The 24650-nt window shown below is 41.6% G+C and overlaps 1 protein-coding gene across 3 annotated transcripts in view; it reads right to left on the bottom strand.

Moving 5' to 3' along the window:
- ece2b (endothelin converting enzyme 2b) overlaps positions 1-24650 on the bottom strand; it is a 154658-nt gene that overhangs the window by 42041 nt on the left and 87967 nt on the right. For all 3 annotated transcript variants that reach the window (XM_080185711.1, XM_080185712.1, XM_080185710.1), the window contains exon 5: positions 6509-6633. In XM_080185711.1, coding sequence (XP_080041837.1) covers positions 6509-6633 — 125 coding nt within the window. The remainder of the gene's footprint in view (positions 1-6508; positions 6634-24650) is intronic.

Below are 24650 nucleotides of genomic sequence, written 5' to 3'. Positions count from 1 at the left end.
TCAAAGTTTTCCTTTTTTTTTACAGAAGGGTATCAAATTTGCTACCCACCAGACCTTTAACACAAAAACTTTCCCTAAATTTTTAAATCGCCAGGTGATGGTGAATTTCTGGATTCTGGGTTTAAAAAATTGTTTTTCTTTAATACTGTTCTTTAGGCACTTTTAATTCTTGCATCTGATTTGCACTGGCTACTTAAAAAAACATTTATATAAATATCAGCTAAGGAAATTTGGCATGTCCACTACACTTTCACCAACTTTTACAGATGCACTACAGACAGCATCCTTTCCAGATGTGTCACAACTTGGTATGGCTCCTGCTCTGACCAAGACTACAAGGAACTACAAAAAGTTGAGAAAGTTTCCCAGTCTATCATACGAACCAGCTTCCCATCCATAACGTGGCATGATAGCACACCGGTTAGCACTGCTGCCTCACAGCACCAGGGACCCTGGTTCAATTTCCAGCTTGGGGTCACTGTCTGAGTGGAGTTTGCACATTCTCCCTGCGGCTGCATGGATTTCCTCCGGGTGCTCTGGTTTCCTCCCACAATCCAAAGATGTGCAGGTTAGGTGAATAGGTCACCTCAGTGTACCTGAACAGGTGCCAGAGTGTGGTGACTAGTAACTTCATTGCAGCGTTAACGTAAGCCTACTTGTGACTAATAAATAAACTTTACTTTTTATTCATCTACACTTGCTGCTGTCTCAGAAAAGCAGCCAGCATAATCAGAGGTGCAGAGGAGGTTTACCAGGATGTTGCCTGGTATGGAGGGGAGGTCCTATGAGGAGAGACTGAGGGATTTGAAGTTGTTTTCATTAGAAAGAAGGCGGCTGCGAGGGGACCTTATTGAAACATATAAGATGATCAGAGTTTTGGATAGGGTGGACAGTGATAGCCTTTTTCCTCGGATGGAGAAAGCTAGCATGAGGGGGCATAGCTTTAAATTAAGGGGTGGTAGTTATAGGACGGATGTCAGGGATAGGTTCTTTACCCAGAGGGTGGTGAGGGATTGGAATGCCCTGCCTGCTGCAGTTGTGGATGCGCCTAGTTTGGGGGCGTTTAAGAGATCCGTGGGTAGGTTTATGGATGGAAAGGGTTTGGTTTAGGTTAGAGGGTCATTGTTTTTTAACTGGTCGGCACAACATCGTGGGCCGAAGGGCCTGTTCTGCGCTGTAATGTTCTATGTTCTATGTTCTATAATCAGGATCTCACGCACCCCGGACATAGTCTCTTGCATCTTCTTGGCCACACCTAGAATATCGTGCACAGGTTTGATCTCCTTTTCTGAGGAAGGATGTTCTTGCTCTCGAAAGTGTAGCCAAACAGGCCATCTAAAATGGCGTTTTGTAAAGCACTCTGGGATAACTGGGCAAGAAACTAAACTGACTGGCTGCAGTTTAAAGACAGAGACAAACAGGCTACAACCCTGATGAGTGAATACACAGGATATGGGCCATCTCCAGGATGAAAGAGACTTTCTGATCACACTGGGTTGTGTGCCAGACGTAAAGGCACCGTGAATCCTTATTTAGGAGGAAGGTATGTGACCTATGTGCCTACAACACCTACAGGCATGGCCACCGGGGACACACCCAGAGATCGGTGTGGTAGCACCTGATTGGACTCTTATCGATCAGGGTGATCAAGTCCTGATCGATTGATTGGCAATGGCCAAAAAAAGGGCGTGAAGCCAAATGGGGTATAAAGGATGCTGCACAACCAGGAATCTCTCTCTCTCTCTGATCCCACGAACGAGCTACAACAATGGTGAACATCGCCAGCAAGAGGAGAGCCACCACACCCGAGAAGGAAGAAAGAGAGACTACAGCCAGAATGCCAGACCAGAGCAAAGGACCAAACTACACAGACAACTACCAAGACCAGCATACAGATAAAGGCCAGTATCTGTTTGGGTATTTGTCAGTCACACACAATTAAGTCAAGGTCTTGTATTGTACTTGAATTCTTGTATTTTCTGTAAGATAACTTATTGTTGGTCGGGTGGGTGATTATTGATTGTGTGGGTTTAAATAAATATTGTTTGTACTAATAAGACGTCTACTCAAAGTTATTTGTCCACCGTATAAGGGTTAAAACAGGCTGATTTTTTTTTACAACAAAAGAGTGCAGTGAAGGTTTCTAGGTTGATTTCGGGGATTGGCCGGACTGACATGTGAGGAGAGACTGACGAGGTTAAGATTGTTTTCACTGGAGTTCAGGCGAATGAAGGAGGGATCTCATAGAGACTGATAAAATTCTAACAGGACTAGACAGGTAAATGCAGGAAAGATATTCCCGATGGTGGGGGAATCCAGAACCAGGGGTCACAGTTGGACGATTCAGGGTAGACCATTTAGGATGGAGATGAGGAGACATTTCTTCACCCAAAGAGTGGTGAGCCTGTGGAATTCATTACCACAGGAAGCAGTTGGTGCCAAAACAATGAAGATATAGTACTTGGGGTGAATGGGATCAAAGCAGGAGAAAGAGGAGAAAGCAGGGTTAGGCTATTGAGTTGGACGATCGGCCATGATTGTGATGAATGGCGGAGCAGGCTTGAAGGGCCAAATGACCTCCTCCTGCTTCGATCTTCTATGTTTCTTCCGTCAGGAAAAAGATTCACAAGTCTGAGAACACGTATCAAACAACTCAACAGCTTCTCCCCTGCTGCCATCAAAGTTCTGAATGGTCCTATCACATTTTAAGCTGATCTTTCCCTTCATCCTATCGGTAACTGTAACACTATATTCTGCACCCTATCCTTATTCTTTTCCCCTATGTACTCTACGATTGGTATGTTTTGTCTATATAGCTCACAAGAAACAATGTTTTTCACTGTATCCCAATAGATGTGATAATAATAAATCAAATCAATTCAATTCAGTGAATCTCCTGTGACAGCGGGCAGGGTGTTCCCCCTTGTTCTACCAACTACAGGAGTGGGCATGAAAAAATGGCATTCTAGCTCCTGACCATAATGCTGGGTTATCACGTCATATCAACAACTCCCCACCTCATTAATTATATTTACATGTGAAACACACTGGGTCACTTGCAGGCAACCTCTGATTCACCTACTCTACGCTTCCTCACTCTGGATGCCATATTTAAAATGCAGCCACGCACGGTCTTCTCAATGTCAGCTGCCCAGAACTGCTCCACTGAAGACACGGTCCTGAAACCCAAAATGGTGGCAGCCTCCAAATTCAGTGATGCCTCACTGGAGTATCTGCTGGACACAGTCAAGGCCCTCAGCCATGTCCTCTGCCCCTGTTCTGGCCTCAGAAGATCTACAAGGTGACCAATCCAGCTTGGGAGATGATGATAGTGGTGATCATTGCCAACATGGTGCTGAAGAAGGCTGTCACCCAGTGCAGGAAGTGGACGATTAGTCTTATCCATGCCGCCTGGTTAAGTCCACAATCACATCACTTTCAACTCACAAGCCTATCGCACATTCATTGGCATCTCACTCACTACCAGCTCAGAGGATATCACTATTCACTCTGACATACACTCTCACATCTGTCAGGCCTCATCTTCACTGGACACCATATCCTCATGCGATCCACAGCTCCCTTCAACAACCATATATGACAGGCATCCTCACTATCTTCCTTGGCATGTGTCTTGCTCATATCTTCTCTGCCTATCTTTATGCAGGATAAGCTCATGCGTAATAAAAGGAACAGATTGCAGACTAGGAATGGAGTGCCTGACATCAAGCTCCTCACAAAGATCAAAAATAGAGCCACTGAGTTGGTCACAGGAGATGTTGTCTATGCCTGCACCAATGGTGAGGATGGTGGAGCACACCTAAATGACGATGTTGCATCAGCTCAATCCTTAGACAACCACACTGTAAAGCAGGACAAAACGCTCAGAGTGACCTGCCAAGCACTAATTACCTCTACTTTCTCTCATCGGCATCACTGTAAAGTGCCCAATGGTATCCACAAGCCAGGCCTGCAATTCCAGACCTCAGGACACCTTGGATGATGAATCAGAGGAGAGCACCATACAAGACCTGTCAGTCCTCACCCACACTTTCCATCAGCGCAGAGAACCAGCTCAGTGGGAGCTGGTTCTAGGCTCGGAGTCACAATCCAGTCAGAACAGAACACACAAACTGCTCCACAGCAGATGTAGGCAGGCCATCCATATCACCACAGTTGGTGCCCCTTTTTACACTATTGTCAACATCAGTGACATCTTAACCTTAATGTTAAGTGTACCTGTGAAACAAATCTCATTCACGTGTTTTGCAGAGTCAGGTCATGATTATTCTTAGCTGCGTAAAATTGAGGCAAAAGTGTTCTCCTATATTATCTGATTCTTGAAAGATGAAGATGTAGTGTATAAGGAAACACGTGGAGAAGGGTCACGTATTATGCAACTCCACGTGCTCTCTGTCTCTCAGCAGGATTTTCATTCACAGAGCTTGTGTGCATTGTTGTCAGCCAACTGCATTTTTGACTTCCAGAGTGTACATCTTCTAAACTCACTGATAAGTGGGAAAACTTTGTCACCTCAAAGTGATGAAGTATGGCACCTCTCAGCCATAAAGAAGTTTAAAAGTTTATTTACTAGTCACAAGTAAGGCTTACATTAACATTGCAATGAAGTTATTATGAAATTTTCCTAGGCACCACAGTTCAGCGCCTGTTTAGATCAATGCACCTAACCAGCATGTCTTTCTGAATGTGGGAGGAAACCGGAGCACCCGGAGGAAACTCACACAGGCACAGGGAGAATATGCAAATTCCACACAGGAAGTGACTCAAGCCAGGATTTGAACTTGGGTCCCTGGCGCTGCAAAGCAGCAGTGCTAACCATTGTGCTACTGTGCCGCCATGTTACTGTTCCGGCACTTAAACATCCAACCTCACCCCGTGGTTCTCTGTCTAGTGGGGACAAGACCTTCATCACAAAGTAGCAATAGAGCACAGTGCATCCTCTCACATGAACCAAGGTCATTGATGCTAATTCCAAATGGTGATTTCTGGTGGGCAATAGAGGCCTTGAGGATGATTTGGAAGTGCACATGGTTGCTTTAGACCATGTGGAGGGAAGGAATGGGATAGCAAAGAGGATGTACTAAAGCTGAAGTACGCTCTTTATTAGCAATGACACATGGCCTGACGGCTTTGTGATGTGTCTGGATATTGGACTTGGCAAAGGCCAAGGTTGGCCATGAGGGCACAATATCTGTGTTACAAAGAGGAAGCATTTTAATATGTGGCAGGCAAGTTTGTGACATCATCACACTCAGGTGATCTGCATACACATTAAGGTAAGGAAAAAAAGATCCCTAACTGAGAGTGCCAAACGTCAGTGTGATCTGGAAGATTGCATCACTGACAACTGAGTCATCTCTCAATGGATTCACTGTAGCAGAATGTCATTGGCTGGTGTGCCAAGTGTGAACTATCTGATTCACCATCGATGTTACACACAGTGCATTGTTACATAGCTTGAAATTGATCTCCCTGAAGAGCCTTGTCACACTGAAGTCATACAGTTCAAGATCATTGAAGATCATGCAACAGTTCCTGGTTCTTGTAGGGTGCTGTGACGACTGGAATGCTAGAGAGATGCTTGATATCTGATGCTGAGACTCCCTCCTCCACTTAGCATCACATCTCAGAAAGCACACATGCTGCTGAAGTTTCATCATCCTTCAGAGAATCAGGACAATGTGAGCCTGGTGTGTAACTATTCACTCTCATACTGAAAATTATGAGCAGAATGAGAACAATAGCAATGTTGGTGTTCATGCTGGTCCATGATAGAGGGCACTTATCCAAGAGGGTACTTCGACAAATGCTGTGAGGCAGCAATACTAACCACTGTGCCACTGTGCACACCCCATTCATTGTAAAAACTGGCAATCAATGCCATGGATGCATATTCTCTGGGGAAAGATGAACTGCCTAACAGCCAATCTGATTCTGTCCTCGTAACTTGCAAGTGTGATCTCTGATCCTCCCTAATCAACCAAAGCTAACCACATGAAGTTCAAGAGGATAGAACATTTCATATTCCTATCGTTTGAATGCTTACTAACTGCATCTAAGACAAGGAACAATTCCTCTATTGTATTTAATTGCTATGAGTGGCCATTAACAAACCCAATCTCCTCTGTGTCAGTGCATCCAGCTGTAAGGTGGATTTTAAAAAAAATTATAATCTCACTTTGTTTTAAGTGTAGCAGTTTAACATAAATGTATGAAATCATATCTGTGAGAAAATAGCTGAAAATCATGAAACACAATACAATGGATAAAACACTATTAAAATGCAGCTCTCTTCAGGATTTAGAAGAGTCAGGTGGCTATAGATAGTTATACAATCTTCATGCCATAACAGAATTAAACCAATACTTCCAAAACTTTGCAGCAAAATTTTAAAGTGGAAGGAAAAACTATTCTGTTTGCAAAGTCATAATAGAAGCAAAATAAAGCCTTAATGTTTATGACCTTCCTAATTCTAAATAAGGCTTACCCTATTTATGAGATCAATCAAAGGCTGTGCACCCAGCTCTTCAATTCTTTGCTCGTTCAAACAGGACAGATAATAATGTTGGGCTTTCCGTTCTGCCTCACTGCTGGAATTAAAAGTGGAATTTTCTGTAAAAGAGAAGGAATTGTCATCAATCTAACAAATGAGCACTTAATAGATATGCGTTATCCTGTCAGAAGTGTATTTGAATCAACATGCCATGATATTTATTTTTTTTACTCTTATTTGTGCTATTTGAAGAGTAGGTATTGAAACTCCCTGAGAAGTCAGTTATGAAGCTGCCTGGCATTTTTCCAGACTTTCTTACCTTAGGCCATGAACATCTTGCCCTATTCCAACTGTAGGGGCAAGCATTCTTTTGGATATTTCTCTGGCAGTTCCAGGCAAGATACTGCCAGTAACTGAAAGCCTCCAGTCTGTTTTGGTTTCCCTAGAGATCATGTCCTCATAGCAGCTACTTCTGTATTCAACGTATTGTTGTAGTGCAAAGCCTTGGAATCTTTCCCTCATTATTGTTTCAAATCTGTCTTCAAACATGCAGAAGTTGACTATTATAGCATCATGTCACAAAATCAGCAATAGAAGTTTTCCTCAGACACTCTAATTGTTTAATATCTCCAGGCTATTTTGCTGATGCCGTTACTGCTGTTAGTTAACTAATGTTGGTCTACAGAGCACAAAGTCTTTGCTTCATAACAGAAGCTGCAAACATACAGAATACAGTGTGCAGTATGGTCTGAAGAAAGGAGCTGAGTGAAGTACTGATAGCTGAATTGAGGCTGGAAACACAAATAAACTCATCAGGGTTGAGAATGGAGCAATGTCTATTCAGCAGCAGCCAGTCCCTCTTCAACTTTCACTTCAGCCAGGTCCACACAAGTGGGCCGACTCTCCTTGAATTCCTCCCCTAAATGTTTTATGTCCTTGAGAGTGCTGGTGCCTGCTTTAGTTATTATGTTGAGGTCTATGATAAGACTCTCTGCTAGCTGTTTCTTGGGCTTATGACATGTGTAGTTCTGCGGTTATAAGGCAGTGTAAAATAGTCATTGTGCTGTGTGCATACCAACACAATATAAGTATATTTGTTGGTACGCACACAGCACAATGACTATTTTGCATTGCAACACAGTCTGCCTTATAACCGCAGAACTACATTACAACAGATAAACTGTGCAATTACAATAATTCTAACTTGAAAGATTATACCTCTTTAGTTTATACATTATCCATGCCATTCACAGCGTGCCAACTCCACGATAGCATCTTCAAAATGGATAAGCGGTCAGTACTTCTGACAACCGCAAAATCTTCAGGGATGCATGGCTTACTGTTTAGGTGGACTATTTTGGTAAAGTGTGTGGCTTAAGAGGGAAAGTCACAGGTGATGGTGTTCCCATGCACCTGCTATCCTTGTCCTGCTGGACAGCCGAGATTATAGGTTTGGAAGGCGCCATTAAAGGAAGTTTAGCATGTTGTTGAAGTGCATCTTGTAAATGTTGCAAATTGTGCTGGAAGGGCTTAATGGTTAAGGTAGTGTATGGTGTGTTGATGAAACTGCTTTGTCCTGGATGGTGTCAAACTTCTTGAATGTTATTGGAGCTGCACTTACCCAATCAAGTGGGAGTATTCTATCACAGTCTTGTGGTGCACAAACCTTGGGGTGTCAGAAGGTGACTGTCCACAAGAATCACCCCCTACACTCTTGAGCTTATTCCCATTAAAATTCTTAACAGCCAACTTCTCTTTGAGCCCTGAAGCCAGCTGGCATTGTAGATGGTTCCCCTTCCCCAGATACTGTTCCTATTATTTCAAACCAGCTGTCACCAACCATTCCTCAAAAGAATGAATCTTTACTCTGTGACCTTATAAACAAGTGCTTCATTTCTAACTTCCCTTTCATAGAACATAGAACACTACAGCACAAACAGGCCCTTCGGCCCGCTAGTTGCACTGATCACTTCTATACCTACTAAGCCATAGACCTATCTATAACCCCCAATCCCATTAGATCCCATATACTCATCCAGAAGTCTTTTAAAAGACCCCAGCGAGTTCGCCTCCACCACCACCGACGGCAGCCGATTCCATTCACTCACCACCCTCTGAGTGAAAAACTTACCCCTAACATCTCCTCTGTACTTGCTTCCCTGCACCTTAAATCTGTGTCCTCTCAAAGCGACCATTTCAGCCCTGGGAAATAGCCTCTGAGAATCCACCCTATCTATTCCTCTCAACATCTTATAAACCTCTATCAGGTCGCCTCTCGACCTTTGTCTCTCCAGGGAGAAGAGTCCCAGCTCCCTCAACCTATCTTCATAAGGCATGCCTCCCAATCCAGGCAACATCCTTGTAAATCTCCTCTGCACCCTTTCAATAGCTTCCACATCCTTCCTGTAGTGAGGCGACCAGAACTGCGCACAGTACTCCAAGTGGGGTCTGACAAGGGTCTTATAAAGTTGCAGCATTACCTTCCGATTCCTAAACTCAATCCCTCGATTCATGAAGGCCAGTACACCATACGCCTTCTTGACCACATCCTCCACCTGCGAGGCCGATTTAAGAGTCCTATGGACCCGGACCCCAAGATCCCTCTGCTCTTCAACACAGTTAAGACTCCTACCCTTGATATTGTATTCCTTCATCCCATTGGTCCTGCCAAAATGGACCACTACACATTTATCTGCGTTGAAGTCCATCTGCCACTTCTCCGCCCAGTCTTGCATCCTAACTATGTCCCGCTGCAACTTCTGACATCCCTCCAGGCCATCCACAACACCACCAACCTTCGTATCGTCTGCAAACTTACTAACCCATCCCTCCACTTCCTCAGCCAGGTTATTTGTGAAAATGACAAACAGCAAGGGTCCTAGAACAGATCCCTGGGGCACTCCACTGGTGACCGACCTCCATGCAGAAAAAGACACATCCACAACCACTCTCTGCCTTCTGCAGGCAAGCCAGTTCTGGATCCACAAGGTCAAAGCCCCCTGGATCCCATGCCCTCTCCCCTTCTCAATAAGTCTTGCATGGGGGACATTATCAAATGCCTTGCTGAAGTCCATGTAAACCACGTCTACCGCTCTTCCTTCGTCAATGTGCTCAGTCACATTCTCAAAGAACTCAACTAGGCTCGTAAGACACGATCTGCCCTTGACAAAACTATGTTGACTATTTCTGATCATTCTAAACTTCTCCAAATGCTCATAAATCTTGTCCCTCAGAAACCTCTCCATTAACTTACCAACCACTGAGGTCAGACTCACCGGTCGGTAATTTCCTGGGCTATCTCTGTTCCCTTTGTTGAAAATAGGAACCACATCCGCAATCCTCCAATCCTCCGGAACCTCTCCTGTCTCCATCGACAACGCAAAGATCATCACCAGGGGCTCTGCAATCACTTCCCTCACCTCCCACAGTAACCTGGGGTACATCCCATCCGGTCCCGGCGATTTGTCTATCTTGATAGAGTTTAAAAATTCTAACACATCCTCTTCCTTAACATTCACACACTCAATCTTTTCAGACTGCCGCAAACCTGTAGTACAACCTCCCAGGTCACTTTCCACCGTGAATACTGAGGCAAAGTACTCATTAAGCACCTCTGCCATTTCTTCCAGTTCCACACAGACTTTTCTCCCTTCACCTTTTATAGGTCCTATCCGTTCTCTTCTCATCCTTTTACTTTTCACATATTTGTAGAAGGCCTTGGGATTCTCCTTAATCTTACCTGCCAAGGCCTTCTCATGGCCCCTTCTGGCTCTCCCAATTTCCTTTTTAAGCTCCTTTCTACAAGCCTTATACTCCTCTAGATCCTTGAATGATCCAAGTTTGAAGTTCTGTAAATCAGATTGTGTCCCTCAAAAACACAAATTACATCATCTATGACAATGGTGCACTAATCTTCCTAATTCTTAACACCTCTGCTGTCTTTGACAAAGTTGACTGCAGAATCCTCTTCCTACTTCTCCTCTGTTGCCTGGCTGAGTACAACCATCCTCATTTGGTACCACAATTAGGAAGGTTCTTGATCCTCTTCTATTCCTCACCTACATGCTGGTCCACAGGAAATTCATCCCAAGATGTGGCATTAGATTCCATATGTACAAGATGAAATTCAGCGCTATCTCACCGTCCCTTCTCTTGAACTCTCCATTTGATCTGTATTGTCAGATTGTACAAAATCCAGTCTTTGATCAGCCACAATTTCAACAATTAGAAACCAAGACGGCCTAAATCATTATCTATACCTTCAATCACAGATTGCATACTTTTGACACTAATCCTGCAGTTGACCCAAATCTAAAATATCTTGAGTTAATGTTTGGGAACTAGCTGAATGCATTATAGTTGTCAGATATTTCAATAAACCCAGTCAGCCATTAATCTTTAAGTATGCAAACTTTTGCTCTTTTGGATGAATCATGCGAGATTTTAACTTTCTTTTATTACTTCCCTTTAGATTATATTTCTAGTGCAGAAGGACTCAAGCAAATACAATTGACACCAGTGACTTGTTTTGTTTGCATCATTACCTATATTCATATAGGGTTACGTCCATAGCTGGCATGTCTCAATCACTCATGCTCATCTCAACTTAGCAATTTTCTTCAGAGCTTAAATCATTTTAAGCTGGGTACATGTTCCTATGCTGGCCTCTAGTATGATGACCTTCCATGCTTGGATTACCAAGATAAAGAGCTGCCACGTGCGTCAGAATTAAAGCAGTGCTTACTTCCTGGAAAACATGCACAGAGACTTAAGCAGGATGACAGAATAATAGTCCTTTTGATTTTGCCAATTACAGACTGTTGAGAGTGGGTGTGTGAATGACGATATATACACAGTTGAAAATGTTCTCCATCTTGGGAAGCCACAAACTTACTTCAACTTTTGTTAATTGTGTGGTAGGGTGGATGGTAGAATAAGGTTCATTTAGTGCAGTGTGTGGGAAAGGGACTAATGCCTGAGATTTCCTATATTGGTGCCTGGAGAGTTGCTGCTGTATAAACAATGAGCTCAATGGCTGACCTTTACCACTATTGTTATGTGAAAAGTGGTTAGTTGACTCTCCTCACAAATCTTTTTGATCCTGACAGCACAGCAACAGTCTCCAAGCAGAGCCTAAAATTCCTTGTGTATTGTTTTTCTGTCATACTGTAATAGCTAATAGTTAGTACAGATCTACTGTCAAATTAACACAGTATAGTGGCTTAAATCTGGCAGTCCACAGACAGGGATTATCTAAAAACCGGACTCTTAGAATATTCCACGCACCCATTTTAATTGTGTAAAATTTTTAAATGTAACAAACCCAGACAATTTATTTAGCTATTGCATTGGCACAATGTGGCTCCAGACTAGTCATCAGCTTCGCACAGTGCTCTATACCATGCTATTGACCTCTAACCAGGCTTGGCCCAATCTGTCCACAGCCTGAACTGCCCAAACCAAAATCACACACAATCTTGCTCCCAAGATTGCCTGATTTAATGAGCTGTAGCTGTACCTGCTCGAGGTCCAGAGCTTTCTTCACTCTTCATGCTTCAGAGCCCACTGGCTCCTCCTTGACTTGCATTGCAAAAAGCCACTGTACTCTTTCTTTTGAGCAGAAACCGCATTGTTCTATTCACTTCCGTCTCTGTTGTAATGATATTTCAAGTGTTTTCCCTTCAATACGCACAGAGATTGCACAGGCATCTCTCACAGCTTGCTGAAATACATTTTAAGGATCTATTTTTGGGAATTGTCCTCTCTTTCAACACTCTTTTCCCACTTTTTGTAAAATGACATTACAATCCCTACAAATCAGAGGTTCCAGCCTCACATTTACCTTCTGTCCTTAAGAACTCTCACATCTCTTGATCACTAATACCTATGACAATGTATTTTTCCTCAAGCCTCTCTGAAGGCCACAACATCAATACATCAATATTTATGCTTTAGCCAGGTTTCCAATTCACCTTCCAAAATTATTTGCCGATATTAAACATATGAGCTATATTCTGAACAGCACAAGTATATGTACAAAGAATTTATGAAAACTATTTTCATGGTCTAGAATAAGCCAGAGGCTCTGTCACCTGATTTGACACTCATAGCCATGAGCTTAGTTACTGGAACAGCAGGCTCCTGTTTTTATATTCATTCATGGGACATGGGCTTCACTGGCTGGCCAGCAGTTACTGCCCATTTCTAACGGCCCTTGGAGGGCAGTTCAGAGTCAACCACATTGCTATGACTCTGGAGTCATATGTAGGCTAGACTCGGTAAGGACAGCAGATTACCTTCCCTAAAGGACATTAGTGAACCAGATGGGTTTTTCTGACAATGGTTTCGTGGTCATCAGTAGGTTTTTACTTAGATTTTTTTATTGAATTCAAATTCCACCATCTGCCTTGGTGGGATTCAAACCTGGGTCTCCAGAGCATTAGCTGAGTTTCTGGATTAATAGTCTAGGGATAACACCATTAGGCCATTGCCTCCCCCTTCAAGGCACCATGCTGGTTGTTGGATGAATTCACTTATTCTTCACCAAAGAACAAGCATTCAGCTGCAAGAGACTTCCCACATTAGCATTACTTAATGGGGTCAGGCATCCAACTTACAAGCTGAAGTAGTTTTGAATAACCTCCCCTGTTGCAAATCCTCTGGAAAGTACAGTAGAGTGCTTTTGAAGATGCTGTGGTGAGTTGCTGGAATGAACAGGGAGTGTTGTTGCATCTTCAACTGCTGCATTTGCCGACAAAGAGGCTGGCACAGGTATAAGGGTTGAACCAATTCGGCCTCTTGGTTTGCAAGATGGCATGGAGATTGAGCAAAACTGTGGAGTCAGGTTGCCCCTCAGTCTTCTCTGCTCTAATGAAAACAACCCAAGCCTACCCAACCTCTCTTCGTAGGTTGGTAAATCTCCTCTGTACCCCATTCAGTGCAATCATATCCTTCCAATCATGTGGTAATCAGAACTGCACACAGTACTCAAGCTGTGGCCTCACCAAAATTCTGCAGAACTCCAACATGACCTCCCTTCTTTTGTAATCTATGCATCGATTGATAAAGGCAAGTGTCCCATATGCCTTTTTCACCACCTACTAACATGCCCTTGCCCTTTTCAGAGATCTGTGGACAAACAGACTTATTAGTGTCCTATTGTTCCCACTGCGCCAACTTCTCTCAGAATGCACTAAGTGAAGTCTCATTGCTGCCTCTGTGTCCTTTTGTGAGCTGGCAAATGAACCATCCTTTCCAATGGTCTAGTCACAGCCTACCCATACCCAGTGATTCACCACATACTAATTCCAATTCAATACCAGCGTCCAAGGTACATCATGTAGAGAAATGTGAAATTACCCACTCTGGTTGAAAGAAAAAAGGAGAATATTTTGTAAATGGTGAGAAACTGGAAGATGTTGATATTCAGAGAGAATTTGATGTCCTTGACATAAAACAGAAAGTTGACATGCAGAGAAAGCAAGCAATTGGGAATACAAATGTATGTTAGCCTTTATTACAAAAGGATTGGAGTACAAGAATGAAGATACCTTAGAGTCCTGTATAGAGTCTTGGCGAAACCACATCTGGAGTATTGTTTTGGTTTCCTTACCCAAGGTAGAATATACTTAACTTTGACAGAATGTAATGAGGGTTCATTGGATTGATTTCTAATGTGAAGAGATCATCCAATGAGTAGATATTGAGTGGACTAAACCTGTATTCCAGCAAGTTACAAAAAATGAAAGGTTATCTCATTAAAACATTTAAAATTCTTAAGAGACTTAAAGGATAGATGGGAGAATGCTTCCCCTGGCTGGGGAATCTAGAACTAGGGGCCATAGATTCAGACAAAAGGAGTTCACCATTTAGGACAGAGATCAGAAAAAACATATTCATTCAAATAGTTATGAACCATTGAAATTCTCTAGTCCAGCAAGCAGTGGATGCACAGTTATCGTGTATATTCAGGTCAGAGGTTGACAGATTTTTAGATACCAAGCAAGTCAGGGGATATGGAAATAGTATGGGTGTGAAGGCATAGCTGAATTAATACAGCCCATGACCTTTTTGAATGTAGAAGAGATTGGCGGTGCCAACTAGTCTACTAATCTCCTTTAAATTTTCTTATGTATATTTAAGTCAAATCTTGGTGCAACAACACAGACTTCCTTGGATCAATTCAGGGTCAAGCTTTATTATACCTTAGAATTACCACTTACAAAGCGGATTCAAAAGATGGGATTCCATTTTCGTTCACTGGAAAGTAGCATTGCAAGAGCTTTTATTAAGCAGCAAATAACAGGCCACATTTGGAATGATCTGCTCATAAGAACTTTTTTTTAAATCTTTCCAGGATTTAAAGCATCTCCTCTGCCTGATCCTCAAGGAGTTGCTTCTCATCAAATGCATGATTTAATAGCTTTACCTGCAACCTGACATGTAAACCAGAGAGATTTTTGGTAGGCATTTCTGTTGATCAAGATATTACCTCAGATTGTAATTCCAATTTGCAAGTATTCCTCAAAAATATGTTTCTACTTGCCCATCAAGTAAGCATGGCTAGATCTTGTTGACTTTAATTGATACACATAATGAGAAAAAAAAGCATGCCAGAGACTATTGTAATTTAGTGCTTTTTTTGTCCTCTAAGCAGATCTCTTTCCCTAGCATCATTTGGAAATTGTAGTTTTCCTACAACATAGCCTTGGAGACTGCATGTGTTAGCTATGACTCTTACCTGTAATAATCTAATCAAATGTGGTTAGCCAAATGTTGAACTTTTCAAATAGGGTGGATATCATACTTTGACCAGAGCTTTTACAAGCTAAAATGATTAATTACTTATCAAATGACCCCAAAGATTTACAGCACAATTAGATGAAAACATTCAGCATCAGCCATTCCATTTTCCGTCAACCCTCAAATGTACACACATTTATTCAACAATATTCTTCCCTGTCCTAACCAAAGGATGCCTGCAGTACAGAAAGAAGCCATTTGGCTCATTGAGCCTGCACCAACAACAATCCCACCCTATCCTGTAACCCCATATATTTATCCTGCTAGTTCCCCTGGCACCAGGAGGCAATTTAGCTTGGCCAATCAACCTAACCTGCAAATCTCTGGAGCGTGAGAGGAAACAGGAGCATCTGGAGGAAACCCACACAGACACGGGGAGAACATGCGAAGTTCATACAGATAGTCACCCAATTTCGGAATTAGAGCTGGGTCCCTGGCGTTGTGAGGCAGCAGTGCTAACCACTATGCCACTGTTTCACCCTATGAGAGCATTAGTAAATTATTCTGAGCAAGGACAGCAGTTTGATGTTTGGTCTTGCCACAGGCACTTTCCTGTGTGCAGGATGCAGCTCAGCTGTCTTTGAGTAATCAGATGAAGGGCAGATTATTAATCCTACCCCAGATTCAATTACAGATTTAAATTAATGACCCATGATCACAAATTCATCAAAGTAAACTGTCTTTCATGTTGCTCCCATGAGTTAAATGGAAATAGAGAAGAAATCTGGCAACACAGAAATAAATTGAGTAATATCCATAATGTCTTTGGATATCAGATTTGGATTGGCAAATTCCACCTGTTTATAATCTCTCACCCCTCTCTGTCTTGTTGTTGAACGGAAGTAAAATGCAACACATGTTACATGTGTTCACATCGATGAATCCTCTGTTTAATCACATCCCAGAACTGAAAATGAAATGCTGAACTTCAATTTATTTTGCAAAAACAGTTTATGGGTGAATTCCCTGGTGAACAGATATCACTCAATGATGATATATTTACAAGTGTTAAGACATAATCAATAAATTCAGTAGACACATAAACTGGTGTCAGCTCACAGGTTTAGAATTATAGGCTCCCTACAGTGCAGAAGGAGGCTACTCAGCCCATCGAGTCTACATCGCAACAATCCCACCTAGGTCCTATTCCATAACCTCACACATTTACCCCACTAATTCTTCTAACCTACGCATCCCAGGACACTAAGGGGCAATTTAGCATGGACAATCCACCTAACCCGCACACCTTTGGATGTTTCTAGGTGTCAACAGCAGATAAACTATTAGCTCATAAAGAAAATAGAAAAAACTGCTTTTCATCTAGTCAATATTACCAATTAGAAGTACCAGATTAAATGTATTTTAAAATAGTTCCAGGAAGATCTATATTTTTGTAACAAAGACTCTAACTTTTCATAAAAAATGCCTGAATTCAGAGTTAGAAATTAAGTAAATTGTGCTGAATAAAATGGCAAAGCCATATCTAACATAATAAAACTGCAGTATGAAATTAATTTGATAAAATGTCAATGACATCAACAAGAATTTGAAAAGATAGCTATTTAGAAGCCTAGTTTAAACATCTGAATATAAATTGAAAAGAGGCATTCAGTAAGGATCAGATTTTTATTTAGACACTGAAAAAATAGTAATTTTAACTTTATGTATGTTCTTTTATACAACTTCCTACTCTGCCTCTATATTATTTTAAATTGCAGTAAACAGTTTAAGTTTATTTTTAAAACTCCTGGAGATAATGTGAGCAGTTTCCAGAGGACTGGATTAGCACCATGGCAACAAGCAGTGAAGATTTCTTTTAAGACCCAACAGAATTGCAATTGTCATCAAAGCAGAAAGCAACCTGGCTCTCTTTTACTGTTTTATATATATAGAAAGAATAAGAACACATTCGCTGTGTTAACATTTTAATAGTGTTCACTAGATGTCCGACAAGCAGAGGTCTTAAGTACACCATACTTGAGAAAGCCATATTACAGTGTTTCCATTTGTTTGATATAGAGTACACATACTTTCACCATTAGATCAAACATCAATTGCCTCAACCCAGAATGCTGTGCCCTTGTTAGGAATAACCAATGTAAACAGCTATGAAAGTACTATAGGAAAAACAAACACTGAGCTTACCAGTGTCGTAAGAAGTCTCACAACACCAGGTTAAAGTCCAACAGGTTTATTTGGCAGCAAACACCACCAAAAAAAAGTGGCGTTTGCTACCAAATAAACCTGTTGGACTTTAACCTGGTGTTGAAAGACTTCTTACTTTGTTTACTCCAGTCCAACGCCAGCATCTTCACATCATGACTTACCAGTGTCACCAGTTTTTACCTTGACATTCAGGCCTGATTTTCAATGAGGCAAGTTAACTCAGGTGTCCTTCAGAAATGGCAGGTGGGTCCACATTCCAGAATTTCTGGATTGTCTGATTCTTAGGAGTGCTATTAAAGGTTCACTCTTACCAAAAGCCATAATCCAGCACTCACAACCTGGTCAACTGCATTGTGAAGACAAATGTATCTTGCTAGACTGTAATTTTCATGGAGTAGGATAAGGTTCTAGAGAGACATGGTTCACAGTTCCTCAGAAGAGTTGTAAACCTAGTCAGCATGAGAGAACACTCCAAGAGCTAAGTCCAAGAGAGCCCTCTCATTCTCCCAGATTAAGCTATGCCTTCAACCACACATATTCCACACCACATCAAACCCCCCTAGGCTCCTCATACCTATACGTCAAGCACTGCCCTTTGACCCACCCCTCAGGCCCCTTATGCCAAGCTACGGTGCATCCATTCCAATGGCCCATTATACACATTATCTAGAACCAATGAAACCTATGGTATACAGTGGGGTTTATGAAGGAGCTTCAAAACAAGTAATTCATCATAACATTTTCTTTATTTGAAAAGCATATAATTTCACTACATGGTAATGAAAGTGTCAATAATCAAGACTTTTTAAGAAATCAATAACAAAAACCAAGAAGCCCTGAAACCACTTAACGTGTGTAAACAAACATTACAAAATTGGCAGTTGAGATCAGAGGGCCTGAGCTGCCAATCTAGAAACGTTTTCTTGGGGATACAGGTGCTTTAGTTCCTGATCTAATTCTCTTCTAGTGGCTAGTGGTGCAGAAAAACAGACTTTCATTTGTTGCCATAGCTGGTAATTCCAAGTCCAGGTCGCTCAGGGCTGGAAGCTTCAAGATTACCATGCCACATAAAGCGCTGCTGACCAGGAGTCTTGCCCACTCTTGTCCCCAGCCAACGGCTTATTGGAAGGATTTGCAGGCTGACATAGTCAACCTGTTTGACCGCTTTATGAATGCCATCAAGTCCTGGGGTGGGATTTGAACCTGGAGCTTCTGGCTCAGAGGCAACTACCCACTGCACCATAAGGCCTCCATCTGTGCTTCTAAATTATTCAAGTGCTCCTGTTCACTGGACCCTGAAATTAGAATATCACCCAGGTAACATTGTACACCAGGGAGACCACTTAAAATAGGAAGTTTTTCCAAAAGGTAATATTTTATATCGAAATATATCTTATGAGTAACAATGCTTAGCAGTTGTTGCAATTCAGCAACTGCATTCATCTAAAAATATACTTGTGAAAGATCAATCTTGATGAATTTCTGCCTACCTGACAACCCAGTAAACAAATTTTCAATTAAAGGAAGCCGATATTTATCAGCACACAACACTTCAACTTCTGTTGGTATGTAGTCTCAGCGATTAAAGACACAGCATCACAATATCAACCTCCATCCTAATAGGTCAGCCACTTCTGAGATTCACCCTCTATGGATAGGATGTTAATTTCAAAATCTTCATCACATTTCTGGACATTCTCTTCTTCACAGTCATACTTCTTTTCCTCAATGTTGTAACTTATCTTCTTGAATGTACCCAGATTCATCTTCTGAATATTCTGAGGGGAGGCTGGTCCAGCCCAACAAGCTTTTGCAATGTGATCCATTTTGTTACAATTCTTGCACTGATTATCCTTGTTCCAGTATTTATCCACTGAATGATCCCTTTTGGCATATCTGTGACATGCTTGTTGGTGCCTTGACTTCTCATGGGCAGTTCCCAACTTGCAGATCTGCACCAAATTCTGAAGCCTCTGTAGCAGCCAGTTCCACCAACACAGCAGTTTCGACTGCTGCCTTTAAAGTTAAAGCACGTTCAGTAAGCAAACTTATTTGGATAGCCCATTTTGGAGTCCACAAACAAGACAATCTCAAAGACAGTCTTCTAACAACTCACCAAATTCACATCTTGCCAGCATTTTAAAGGTTGCCATAAACTCAGCAATGCTTTCACCTTCCAAATGCTTTGTCAAAGTGTGAGGCTTTAAAGGAGCATCTTAAAAGTATGATACAGAGGTTTAGGAATGGAATCCTTGAGCTTAAGGCCTTGGTGACTAAAATCACAGTTATCAATGGCAATTAAAATCGAAGATGATTAAGAGATCAGAATTAGAAGTGAACATATATCACAAAGGCTTGTGAGGCTGGGGAGACAACAGAGGTAGGGAGAGAAAAGATCATGGAGGAGTTGGAAATAAAGATGAGAATTTTAACATTCAGTCATTACTTTACTGGGTGCCAAACATAGGTGAATGTGCATAGGGGTGATGTTTGAGCGGGTGTCGATAGTAAGGACACAATCAGCAGAGTTTTGAATTATCTCTAATTTACAGAAGGTGGAATGTGGAAGATCAACTAGGAATGCATTTAAATAGTCAAGTTTAAAGTTAAGAAAGGAATGGATAAGGATTTCAGCAGCTAATGAGTTGAATCAGAGTTCTAGGGTCAGCAAATGTAACAGAGGTGAAAATAGGTGGTCTTAATATTAGTGTGGGTATGTGATCAAATATTTATCTCAGAATCAAATATGAGTTTGTGAACAGTCTGATTTAGCATCTAATAGTTGCCTGGGAGAAAGGTAGAGTTGGTGATTAGGAAAAGAAGCATGCATACACTCAAAACTACAACCCTCAGTAGTATCTTCAGTTATTGCAGACTTATCTGCACCAACCTTTGAATTTTCTTTGTTGTCAAAGTAGATCTATTTACTGAATAAAACACTGTGTTGTCCATTCAATATCATAAAGTATCAATGGAAATGAAGACACAGGACACATCATGAGTTTTTGCAATAAACAGACCATAATCAATTTTAAACCCAATTAACTTCAAGAACCAAAGAAATGCATAGTAATTGGTTCTGAATCAATGAAAGACAAATCTAGTAACAAGCTCCTCTTTATTGTGAAATCAAGGCTATTTAGTGGCTTCAGGTCAGTCTACCAACATTCACTAGTTAAATATACGAATTGCTGGAATGTTGACACATCCCGCAATTTCTCAGCTCAAATGAATGATATGAAAAGGAGTAACAGAGCCACTTTTCTATGTTACTGACTCCAAGATGTAAGAAGCACAATTTCAAAATGCAGGTCATGCTACAAAAAGCCTTTCTTTGAAGCTTACAAATTTGAAATGTGATGCTTATCCTAGTGATTTTGCTGTGATTACTTTTAGGGAATATAATGACAAGTCACAGTAAAAATACTAAAGGTCAGGAAGGTCATAGTAAAAAATCAATAGTCATGAATGTGCTTTATGGAGTCATTGGGCAGAATTTTATGACCTTGCTTGGGCGAGGCTTGTAAAATCCCGCCCAAAGCCAACAAAGAATTCTGTTCTGTGAGCCTCACCCGCTCCAGAATCAGGGCGGTCAAGGCAGTAAAATTCTAGCCATTTTTCCTGCTCCTCCGGTGCTGTGTTTGGGAGGAGTGGATTCTTCTGCCCTCAGATTCATGTTGGTTACTGACAAATGAACCCAAGACTTGGTGGTTGTGGTTGCTCCAGGTACCTTTGTATATTGCAATTGAGGAGAGCTGGTCATGTTCTCAGATGGTTCTGTACTGTTGTAGAATGGAAATTTGATTGAAGGGTTGTGTAAAGTTTGGGCTTGTACTTAGGAGGAAATAAAACATTCAAGAACTTAGTAGATGAAAGGTGGGTGTCCACTGTTTTCTACCCTTCATCAAGTTTATACATATTTCCAAGTTTTGCCCTGAAATCTCTCAGTTCCACAATTGAGATGTTGCATTCAGTTTAAACTGCATGTTCCATAGAAAATTAAACTGATGATGTGAATGTAGAACTCCCTTCCCAACAGCACTCTGGCTGTACCTATACCACACAGACTGCAGTGGGTAAGTAGATAATACACCACTACTCTCTAAGTGCAATTAGGGATAGACCACAAATGCTGGTCTTGCCAACAATGTTCACCTCCCATGAAAAGATAAAGAAGTAACATTCAATTTATGAATGACTTTATAAGGCTCTTTCATCTTTGACAATAAATGATGTTGAGCTCTGTCAAAGGGTTGTCCAGCCTTGAAATGTTAGCTCTATTCTCTCTCCACAGATGCTGTCAGACCTGCGGAGGTTTTCCAGCATTTTCCATTTTTGTTTCAGATTCCAGCATCTGCAGTAATTTGCTTTTACATGTTGTTGAGCCACTGATTGGAAAGTTACAATGGAAGTTTGAAATTCCCTGCTACATTTAGAAATTTTCATTGTTTGACTATAACTTTTTTTTAATTTCTTAGACTTTCCAATCGTTTTTTTCCCCCTTTCTGTTCTTTTTCACTTTAAACCATGAGAAAATTCTCTTAAGATTTAAAAAAAATCAATCCTTGGGATCTGGGTGTCAAGACAGCATTCATTGCGTAACCTTCGTTGCCCCAATAACATGATGGTCAGTCTTGTTGAAACCACCAGGTGGTAAAGGTGTTTCCTGATTCCAGGATGTTGATCCAGTGACAAAGAAGGAACAACAATGCCTTTATTATTCTTTCGTGGGATGTCACCATTGCCAGCAAGGCCAGCACAGGTTGCCGATCCCAAATTGCCCTTGAACTGAGTGGCTAGATAAGCCATTTCAAAGGGTAGTTAAGAGTCAACCTGTGGATTTGATGCCACATGTAGACCAGAGAACACAGGATGGCAGATTTCCTTTTCTAAAGGGGCTTAAGTGAACTTTTATGATTTTTGTTTCTCACAACAATCATGCTCACCACCCAAATGTCTGAAGGGCAATTAGGGATGGGCAATAAATGTTGGCCTAGCCAGTGACATGCACATTCCTTGAATGAATAGAGCAAAACAAAAACTTTATAGCGACAGGTCATAATCAAAATGTAATCACAGAAACTCTACAGTGCAGAAGGAGGCCCTTCGGTCCATCAAGTCTGCACTGACAACAATCCCATCCAGGCCCTTTCCCCGTAACCCCACATATTTATCCTGCTAACCTACACATCCCGGGACACTAAGGAGCAATTTAGCATGGCCAATGCACCTATCCCGCACATCTTTGGACTGTGGGAGGAAACCAGAGCACCCGGAGGAACCCATGCAGACACAGGGAGAAGGTGTAAACTCCACACAGACAGTGACCCAAAACGGGAATCTAACCCAGGTTCCTGGAGCCGTGAGGCAGCAGTGCTAACCACTGTGCCGCCCCTAATGCTCCAATTAGAACAGACCTTGTGTCATGTGTACCGTTCTGGCCATCAAGAAACAAGTGCTGGAAGTCTTGCAGAAAAAAAGCCACAATGTAAAAAGAATGCAAGACAACAGGAAAGATTCAAGAGATTTGGAAATAGATACCTAATCTACCACATGGGAGTTAAAACCTGGTTTTAGCTGCCAAATTTTCATTGAAACCAATTCAATGAGGCCCCTTCTCAGTGATTGAGCCTTAGATTATACTTACTAGCAGAATGGTGAAGGGAAAAATTCTGGAATAATTTGGATGAGAGATGTGTAGGGTTATTCAGGTTGGACACATTAAGGAGGGCTAAATGGCCAATATCTTGAGAGACAGTCAAACAAATGAAATGCAGACAGAAACAATGTTGTCGACAAATAGATAAATGTCAATGATGGGGCAGGAGGGAAAATGAGCCTCTCTCCTCATTAGAAAAGGAACATATCAGATCCACCAAAGTTTTACTAAATAAAACATGTAGGCATCAATTTGAGTTAAACTTCTGTCTCCTGAGCAGCCAGAACCTACAGAAGGCTGTTACTAACCACTGCAGCACTTTGCAAAGCACAACAATCGACATATAAGTTCATGATCGGCAACACCCTCTTACAGCCTAGTACCTGAAGAGACAGAGATCTAAACATCCACTATGAAATCAAATGCACTAAGACAATTTAACAAAAATCTTCTTCTTGTATTTTTTCTCTTCTCACTGAGAGAGGTGACTAATTTACACATACCCTGAGAATTTCACAAAGTGCTGTTTTTTCACCCCCCCCCACTTTGCCAAGGCAAGTCAGCGCAAAATCAAATGCCATGCCTAATTACACCTTTGAGTCCACCACACCCCAGCAAAAAAAAACCTCCCTTAAGCTCAGTTATATCTACACCCCACCTAGAATTGAGATAATTTCCAAGAACTGCAGATTGACGTACCATTTAATTTTAAGGCAAGTTGTATACTAAAATGTGTTTCATTCAAATAATCTGCATTGCAACATTACCCACGATATTCCTTAAACTGAGAGACTAATCACATCCTACTGGACAATCATACTCATGCTACAAGGGAGCAAGTGTTAGTAGAATTAGAATGTATTGGAAGCAATTTTAGCCTTGAAAAGCTTTCTGATAATGGATTGCAGTCACATCATCATGCACTCAATTTTGACTTCCACGAAGTTTATACATTGGCTGAGAGAAGCTCATTCAAAGGTCTTACAGTAAGCAAAACAAGGAGTTGGAATCATAGAATCCCTACAGAGCAGAAGTAGGACATTCAACTCATCGAGTCTGCATCAACCACAATCCCACCTAGGCTCTATTCTCGTAACTCCACACATTTACCCTGCCAATCCCCCTGACACTAGGATCAATTTTAGTATGGCTAATCAATCTAACCCACACATCTTTGACTGCGAGAGGAAATCGAAGCACCTGGAGGAAACCCACACAGACACAGGGAGAATGTGGAAGCTCCACACAGTGTCCCGAGGCCAGAATTGAACCAGGGCCCCTGGCACTGTGAGGCAGCAGTGCTAACCACGGTGCCATCCAGGTTCATGTGCACTTTATTGCTGCTAAATTACATCACGCTTTCATATTATTTTACAGAATGTGGTTATCACTGGCTAGGTCAGCTGGGTTACTGCCCTCCATTTCAATACTGTGAGTCTGGAGTCACAGGCAAGGACGTTCCAGACCAGGTAAGGACAGCAGAATTCCTTCCTAAAGGACATTAGTAAA

Source organism: Carcharhinus amblyrhynchos, chromosome 3 (genome assembly GCF_965287045.1).
Source record: "Carcharhinus amblyrhynchos chromosome 3, sCarAmb.v2.hapA, whole genome shotgun sequence".
Taxonomy (NCBI): Eukaryota; Metazoa; Chordata; class Chondrichthyes; order Carcharhiniformes; family Carcharhinidae; genus Carcharhinus; species Carcharhinus amblyrhynchos.
The sequence above is the reverse complement of the archived record's forward strand: the minus strand, read 5'-3'. Positions and strand labels throughout refer to the sequence as shown.